The 9,306-nt window shown below is 44.7% G+C and overlaps 1 protein-coding gene across 3 annotated transcripts in view; it reads right to left on the bottom strand.

Moving 5' to 3' along the window:
* INVS (inversin) overlaps nt 1-9,306 on the bottom strand; it is an 87,780-nt gene that overhangs the window by 10,566 nt on the left and 67,908 nt on the right. For all 3 annotated transcript variants that reach the window (XM_006031360.3, XM_025213005.1, XM_025213006.1), the window contains exons 8-9: nt 1,144-1,376; nt 279-359 (exon numbers count right to left, since the gene is read on the bottom strand). In XM_006031360.3, coding sequence (XP_006031422.2) covers nt 279-359; nt 1,144-1,376 — 314 coding nt within the window. The remainder of the gene's footprint in view (nt 1-278; nt 360-1,143; nt 1,377-9,306) is intronic.

Here is a 9,306-nt window from a genome sequence, read left to right as displayed (position 1 = left end):
ATCTGATCAGTATAGTTTTTACACCAAAAAAGTTAATATCAAAGGTAAACTAGGACTCAAGAGAGGCCTAAAGGAATAAGGAAAGGCATGACCCCTAGCAGTTTAGTGGCAGTTAAAAATAGGTAAGATTTTAAGCAAGTTTTCTTGATTTTTGTACATATATAAATTGAAGAAACCTCTCTATAGAAAGAATAATTCACAGCAATTGAATACATATATACATAATATGTAGGCCTATTCCATATATCTCAGTAGGTTCACAAAGACCTTTACCTTACCCGAGATCAGATGTATATCAGCAAGTTTATGCTTTGAAGACAGTCTTCCTGGATGGCATATTTTTCCTTCTTGAGAGCACCCTTTAATAAACACATACAGGCAGAATGTTATACATTCATAAAGACACAGGCCATTTCATTTGCATACAGTGCTGTCTGTTCTTATAGGGCTTACTGGTAAAGAGGCACATGAAACATTTGCACTGTAGAAACTTGTTAATAAACAGAACTTCAAGTAACACTTGAGTAAGTGTCGTTTCCACATAAAAAGGAACTCATATTTAAGCACATCTTTAAATTTTTCAATACTGCTTGATTAGGCTAACATACACAGTGAACCACATCCAGCTCAGTAATTATTTATCTGCTTGTTTCTTAAAGTACACACACCCAACACGCACAGACCTCATTCCCTCCCATAGATGTTCCCATGTTAACAAGCAAAGCATTCTTTCTCTATCATTTCTTCAAATTACTCATCTGTAGAGGCATGGTTCATAATACCTGTGTGCAGTGTTGCAGTAGCACAAGAAAATAACCCAAGCTGTTTCAACAAAGTTCACTTGTCTCAAAATAGCTGAATGATGCTAAACCTGTGACAAGTTCACTTTTAAACCATGGAAGTAGTTTTTTAAAACATAAAAATACTAAACTTCCTTACCCCCCGCACCTAAACAACCTAGTGTGGGATTTATCTGCGTACAAAAATGTATCTCTAGCTCCAGTGGTGTACACCTCTTCGTAACTTAGTAGATATTAGCTCTGTAGCAGATTCCAAAATTTAAGAATACCCAGAATTATGAAAAGCACCAACAAATGGCCACTTAACTTCTCAAACTCTGAAGTGCCACAAAAATAGAATTACCATATATTTGTTTGAGGATGGACTGCTTGCTAGTTTTTATGGTTGAGCTGCTTTTGCTTATAGATTTTTCTTTTTTACATGAAGGAACTAATTTCAGAGGGCTATGGTTCAGCTGTTTCTTCCAAGCGACCTGGATGAAAAAGGCAGCTGTCTCTTGTCTCCATTTGTCTTCATCTTCTTTGCACTGTCGCTTAGTACTTAGTAGCTGGAACAAATCCCGTCTTAGTTGGTAACTGGAAAGAAGAGAAGAGCACTTGTCTTAAGCGACCTCTTTTAACTTCAGTACTTTATATGCATCAGTTCACATTGCAGATTACATGAATAACTGGGAAAACAAAATTCCCACTGATGTGATAATTCAGTCGGTTGAGAAATGTTTGCTTGGCAGACAAAACAAGGCCTGAGTGTAATTCCAGTTGCACACAATTCCTAAAGTATAAATTTCACACAATTACTCAAATACAAGCATTATGCAAGTTATCTATCTTGAACAGTGATTTTCATCCTGGGTGCCTTGAGATCTTTTCAAAGATCCTGCCATACAATATTAGTGCTGTTGGGTATGCAAACTTGATTTACAAGATAAACCCAGGGATTGCAAATAGGGATCCAGAGTGCTAAAAACATTTTTTACATTCTTTGCAAAAAACCCAAACTGCTCTACTTAGTATTTTTCTATTGTTAGAAAATGAGTGAAAACTAAACAGCTGGTATTTTCCAAGGGAGGAGTGACCTAAGAATAAAATAAGTCAAGAACTACTGGTCTAGAATACAGTTTGCCCTACTGAAGACTTTTTTTAGTGTGTTAAGAACAACAAAAAACATATGCACAAGGCCATTATCAATAATGCTATCTTATGTTCTTGGCATTTACAATTCAATGTAACGACATACACTTTTCTATGGCATCCTCTTGCATGTTTGCAGTAAATGACATGAAATAGAAGACACTAGATGAGAACACATTAATTGCGTCTATGCCCCCCATGCCTACAGCACTTCTTTCTTCACACAGAAACCAAAGATTTATAGCCTGATTTTTTTTATTGCTATGCAACTTGTGCCATCATTTATCCCTGTGGACATGGGATGTAAAATGTCACTGAATCAGATCCGTGATGTTTCACACCCAGAGTGCTTCATACTCTTGAAGATTTCCTCCTTTTCCTGCTTTCTCCCATTCCTATTCTTCCAAAATGCTTTTCTCCATCTCATCTTCCTCTTAATTTGGTCTCTCCTAGTCGATCCCTGGGCCCTATCACTGCTGACATGATCTGGCATGGATCAAGTTCTGAGCGTGAACTGACAACTGTGGACTGTCAGAGTCCTTCCCCTTCATTTGGCTAATGATACTTGCAAAGAAAACCCTACCTTTATCCTTTCTTCCAATGTTAGTAGCTTGTGCAGTATTTCATTCCAAAGAATCCAACTGATTAGACCAATAATTAACTCCTAAACTGTTATGAATCTGCCCAAGGGAATGGAGACTGATATTCATAAAGTATTTACTGTAACAGTATAATATTGTGTGTTGCAAGTCACAGGTGTTTGACAGTTTTCCTCAAGCCAGTCAGTGAAATCAGTTGTTTCCACATCACATAAATCATCATTGTAACTAACATTTTTTCGGATCCCTCTTAGAAGTACCAACAGAGAGATCAAGGAGAGAGAGTAGATGACCATACACACACACACACACAAGATTTTCCTACCTTTGGTAGTAACCACATATTTGTGCTGCTGCTACCTGCACTACACCGGCTCTTAAAACAGGGTCTCAGGTAAAATAATACAAAATGCAGGAAAGAAGCAAAATTATTACAGAAATTTGCTGTGCCCCACCAAGACCAGAAAGGCCCCGCTGTCTTCTCAGATGCCAATGAAAAATGAATTTGTAGTCTTCGGAGTCCCTGCCTGCCCCATGCCATATGTCACCTGTCCTCCTGCCCCGCCCCCATACCTGTGCCTGCCTCCCTGTGCCCCACGCCTACCTTCATAGTTGGTAGGGTCAGAAGGGGCTTGAGCAGATCATCAAGTCCGACCCCCTGCCATGGCAGGAAAGAATGCTGGGGTCAAATGACCCCAGCTAGGTGATTATTTAGCCTCCTTTTGAAGACCTCCCAGGGTAGGAGCAAGCACCACTTCCCTTGGAAGTTGGTTCCAGATCCTAGCCACCCTGACTGTGAAGCACTGCCTCCTGATATCTAGCCTGAATCTACTCTCAGTCAACTTACGGCAATTATTCCTTGCTACTCCCGATAGTGATCGGGGGAACAGGGACTCTCCCATTGCCTGCTGGTCCCCCTTGGCTAGTTTATAGACAGCCACCAGATCCCCCCTCAGCCTTCTCTTGTGGAAGCTGAACCGGTTCAGGTCCCGTAGCCTGAGTCTGACCCGTGTCATGTCCCTTAGCCTCCCCTTGGAGGGCCTGCCTTTCTGCCCCCTGATCATGCGAGTGGCCCTCCTCTGGACCCTCTCGATGCTGGCCACATCCCTCCTGAAGTGCGGCGCCCAGAACTGGACGCAGTACTCCACCTGTGGCCTGACCAATGTCATATAGAGGGGGAGGATCACCTCCTTGGACCTGCTTGTGATGCATCTATGGATGCATGACAAGGCGCGGTTAGCCTTCCTGACTGCGTCCTCACCATTGGCGGCCCATGTTCATCTTGGAATCAATAATGACTCCAGGATCCTTTTCTGCCTCTGTGCTGATGAGAAGAGAGTCTCTAGCTTGTAGGTATGCTGCTGGTTCTTCCTCCCCAGGTGCAATGCCCTGCACTTGTCAATATTGAATCCCATCCTATTCTCATCTGCCCACCCCCATAACCTGTCCAGATCTAGTTGCAGCCTGTCCCGCTCCTTTCACGTGCCCACTTCTCCCCACATCTTAGTGTCATCCACAAATTAGAAAAAGGTGCTTTTCACCCCCTTGTCCAAGTTGCTAATAAAGATATTGAACAGTGCGGGCCCGAGGGCCAAGCCCTAGGGAACCCCACCACCCACATTCCTCCAAGGCGAAAATGACCCATCCACCACCACTCTCTGGGTGCAGCCCTCCAGCCAGTTTGCAACCCATCTGTGTAGGCATCGACACCATTGCCTAATTTTTTAATGAGAATGGAGGGAGACCTTGTGGTCTCACCCATTTGCTCCCCCAGCCCCATTGTGTGGTCTGCCTTATGCTCCCTCCACTACATGGGTAACTCTGCCTCCTGAGTGTGGGGGGGGCACCCACAGAAGCCATTGGTGTTGGCAGTGGGGATGGAGCTGGCGAGCACCCGCAGAAGCCAGCCCACAGCAGGGTATTCTTTTGGTTTTGAGTTGAGCTGATGCCCAGGACAGGTGATCCTCAACCCAGTGGAACAGGCTGTGGCTAAGAGGTGGAGGAGGCCACAGAAAAGGGGTGAAGAAGTGGGACCCTGAGACTTTAGCGCATGTGAGAAGCAGGGGAAAGAGGCTGTGGGATTGACTGTGAGCTCAGCTGGGGAAAAGATGGTTAAGTTACAGGAGAAGAGACTGCCTGTAAAACTGACTGAGGCAGAGAGGGGAAGGCCCTGCCCAGGGCTGATAGCCTTGAAGCGGGGTATGTCCTGCTGCAGTGGAAGCCTGTGGTCCTGGATAGTGGGTCCAGAGTTAATAAGGTGCAGCTAAAATAAACTTGGGTGGGCCTGTGGTAACCCTGATCATCAGACAAGGACTCTATGCCCAAGAATCCTTTCCCCTTTGTAAAGCTGAACACTTATCAGTTTATCCCATCAAGGTGTGGCAGAAGAGGTCAGTGAAGGGTCAGGCCAGGGGAAAGGGTTGATTGATGGAGGGAAAAGTCAGGAGCCTAAGCATGCTGTGCCCCATCCTGGGAAGAAATAGTCTGCCATTGTCAGCTCTTCCTCTGCCTGGACTTGTGTGGGCTCTGTCCAGGCATGGTCATTGACCACTGAAGGTTTCACCCAGGTTCTAGTCTGGCTTTGCAGGGGCTGTGGCCTGCTGTATATAAACTGTATATCATCCCTTTTTACCCCCTATATTCTACCAGAATTGCCTACACTTTGGGCAGGTTGCAGGACATGATCATGCCCATGTTGGGTGACCTCGTGAAATGTTTATCACTACCATGCTTCATTTTGCCACTTGGCAATTTAGAACAACTCAAATATTTTCTCCTTAGATGCTCTCATCACCCAGGTGGCAAACATTTATATGGGTTGCATGTCCCTACCAAGAACAGCCAGGTAGGGAGGGTTTGTGATGTAAGGGGTGCCTCCTGGCATCCATCTACTGAGTTGACCTGTTGGCTGAGGTCTGTTGCCTGCCAGAAGCTAGCATCTGAGATGTCATAGAATGGCTTTCTGAATACTATCCTGACTAGTATGCTAGTGATCCACATGGGCACTAAAGATACTGCCAGTGGCAACCTTGAGCAGCTCAAGAGTGACTACATGGCTCTGGATGCATAGGTAAATGTGACAGGGGCCCAGGTGGTGTTCTTATCAATCTTTCCAGTCAAGGGTAAAGACCCAATTAAAAGCAGACGCATCCTGGAGACATGCTTTCAAGTTGGCAGGGCCAGATGGGATGCACACTAGGGTACTAAAGAAATTGGCTAAAGTAATTTCATAGCCATTAGCTATCCTCTTTAACAACTCATGGAGGTCTGTCTGGTGAGGTCTCCAGTGATTGGAAAAGGGCAAATATGGTGCCCATCTTGAAGAAAGAAAGAAGGAGGATTAGTGGAATTACAGATCAGTCAACCTGATCTCAATAATTGGAATGATAATGAAGCAGATCCTCAAAGAATCTATTGTACAGTACGTAAAAGAGAAGAATGTGATCAGGAATAGCCAGCATGGATTCACCAAGAGCAAGTCAGGCATGACTAACATGATATCATTCTATGATAAGGTGGCAGGCACTGTGGATGGAGAAAGAACAATGGATGTGACAGACTTTAGCAAGTCTTTTGATACTGTCTCTCATGACATTCTCATTAACAAGCTAAGAAAATATAGACTAGAGAAAAGTACTGCAAGGTGAATACATAACATTTCTGGATTGCTGAGCTCAGTGAGTAGTCATCAATGGTTCAATGGCTAGTTGGGAGGAGGAATCAAGTGGGGTTTCCCAGGGGTCAGCCTGGGTTCAGTACTGTTCAATAACTTTAATAATGATTTGGATAATGGGATTGAGTGCACACCTAGCAAACCTGCTAATCACACTAAATTGGGTGAAGCTGCAGACACTGGAGGGCAGGGCAAGGATTGAAAAAGACTTGGATAGACTGGTCTGCAGTCAATTAGATGCAATTTAGCAAAGACAAATACAAAGTTCAGCACTTGTGCATACAATTATTCCACCCCAAATACACATGGGGAAATGACTGTCTAGGTTGCAGTACTGCCGAGAAGGACCTGGGGGTTATGGTGGTGCACAAGCTGAATGAGTCAGCAGTGTGCTCTTGTTACAAGAAAGACAAAAAGCATACTGGGTTATATCAACAGAAGCGGCATTTGCAAACCAAGAGTCATTTATTCTTTTCCTCTATTTAGTAATGGGGAGGCCTCAGCTGGAGTATCATGTCCAGTTTTAGGCTGGACACTTCAAGAAGTAGAAAGATTGGAGAGATTCCAGCGCAGAGCAACAAAACTGATAAGGGGCCTGGGAGGCAAGACTTATGAGGAAAGGCTGAAAGAACTAGGCTTTTTAGTCTTCTCTTTTCAGACTGAGGGGAAATTTGATAATCGTGTTTAAATAACTGAAAGGTAATTACAGAGCAGAGGGAGATAGTCTTTTCTCTGTGGCTGTAGGGGATAGGACTAGGAGGGGAAATTTAGGTTGGAGATTAGATTTCACATTAGGGCTGGAAGGGACCACGGAAGATCGAGTCCAGCCCCCTGCCCCAGGGGCAGGGAGTCAGCTAGGGTCAAAGGATCCCAGCAAGATAAGCATCCAAACATTTCTTGAAATAGTCCAGAGTAGGTGCTTGCACCACCTTTGGAGGGAGTCTATTCCAGGCCTTGGGGGCTCGGACCGTGAAGAAGTTTTTACTTATGTCCAGCCTAAAATGGTCTTGCAGGAGTTTGTGACCATTTGATTTTGGCATCCCTTGGGGTGCTCTGGTGAACAGGTGTTTCCCCCAGATCCTGGTGAGCACCCGTTATATACTTATAGGCTGCCACTGGGTTACCCCTGAGCCTGTGCTTTTTTTCTTCCACCTGTAAACTCTAATTCCCAGCTGTGTTGCTGCTACTGGAGAACTGAGGTCAGACTGAGTGAGGCCAGAGCTGAAGGGAGAAGCTAGAGCAAATCAGGCCCTAGCCAAGAGGGTCAGGGCCTGAACAAGTGTGAAAGCGAGTAGCCAAATGGCCCAAAGGAAATCCCCCTTCCCATAAAGTCTCTAGATGCTGTTTGTTGTAGTAGAAAAAAAAAAACAGGTCCAAGGATTGAGATATTTACATAATGCATTGTGGAAATTCCGGGTTACTAAACAGGAGACTATAGGCATCCAACCTTTGTTCTAAAAAAGGCACAATAAAATATTTTGTGAGTAGATGAGGAGAAAGAATCTTAGTGAGATCTATTGCAAAGTACAACAGAACAGCAGGAAGGCTATGGGCAGAGAAGGTGGTTATTGTCAGGAAGTTAAATGGTTTCTTTGTCTCACTGTTCATTAGAGCTAGCAAAAGAAAATGCCAGAAATAGTGAAAGCTTCCTAGAAAACAGGTGATGACATGTATATGAAAATAAGGGTGACAATATAAACAAATAGAAAAAAAATCAAAAAGAGAGGAACCCTAAGATGAATTAAAATTCAGATTTATTACAGCCAGTTGTTCAAATGACCACATTAAAGTTTAGGGACATGGGAATTTCCAGGACCATCTGGTCTGGTACCCTGTCTTTTGTACTTGTAGTCAGATGTTACAAAGAAAGGTGAAACCTTCTTATACTTAATTTAGTTAACTGTACAAAGTAGTGCATGACCTAATATTTCCCCACCCATGCAGGCAATAAGCTTGTTTACCTTTGAATTTTTCAAATTGTTAATACAAAACAAACTTGCCCTTTAAACATCTTCACCTACCTCTGAGTATTTTTTGTGAATGTGAATGTCACATTGACTAGGGAATCATTTCCATGTTACGGATTTCTTTCCTGGCTTGTCCAGTGAAACTGCCTGGATTATTGCAGGACATACCTCACCACTCCCTGCAAATAGCGTATATAGTGGTGCCATGCAATGAACAGGTGTCCAATGCAAGCACTTAAGGAAATGACTATGCTTTCTCATTGTCTTGCATGCCATGCAAACACGGTTGCTGTTTATCCCAGCAACTCACTATACAGAGCATCTTGCTCATTCATTGCATTTACTCAGAATTACTCTCTGAGACCTTACTTTGCTTGATTAAATACATTAGACATGCTATGACATATAAATTAATGCTCACTATGCCAAAACATGGATATAAATTATATAACATAAATTATAAGATAACCTTGCAGTGTGTGTGTGTGTGTGTGTGTGTGTGTGTGTGTGTGTGTGTGTGTGTGTGTGTATAATTAGCAGGGATCTGGGTTTTCCATTTCCCACAAAAAAATGGAAAAAACCACGGATTCCCTGTTTTTGTCAGAGAAAACGCGGATTTCTCTTTTTAGCAGAGAAATCCACGGATTCTCCACTTTTGCAAAGAGCTCTTGCAGGCTGGCACAACCCCAGCCTGCAAAAGCCATTGCAAAAAGGGCGGGAAACCCACGGCCCTGGCCGGACGGGGAGGGAGATGGGGGAGGGCAGGGCCTGAGCCTCTGAGGCAGCTAAGGGCAGGCTCAGGCTCAGACTCACCCTTCGCCCCTGGAGCATGGAGGTAAGTGGGGCTCTGGCTCAGGGCTGGGGAAGATGGTTGGGGGCTGAGGGAGTGGGGGGTGCTGCCAGCCCCAGGTGGCATGTTGCAGCGGGGAGCAGGGCCAGGGGGGTAGGGCACCCCCCAAGCCCCACTTACCTCTAGAATCCAGGGGCAAAGTGCATGGCTCCACAGTGGCAGTGCTTGCCCGCAAAGCCCCCACAGCCTGCATGCAGCCGCCACCACCCCGCAGCACCGCTGAGCCATGCAGCTGGTTGAAAGGCATGCCGCTGCATGCAAGCCCCCCCCGGTTCACCCCCTAGCC

The sequence above is a fragment of the Alligator sinensis genome, unplaced genomic scaffold, assembly GCF_000455745.1.
Source record: "Alligator sinensis unplaced genomic scaffold, ASM45574v1 scaffold882_1, whole genome shotgun sequence".
In the NCBI taxonomy this organism is placed as follows: domain Eukaryota; kingdom Metazoa; phylum Chordata; order Crocodylia; family Alligatoridae; genus Alligator; species Alligator sinensis.
The sequence above is the reverse complement of the archived record's forward strand: the minus strand, read 5'-3'. Positions and strand labels throughout refer to the sequence as shown.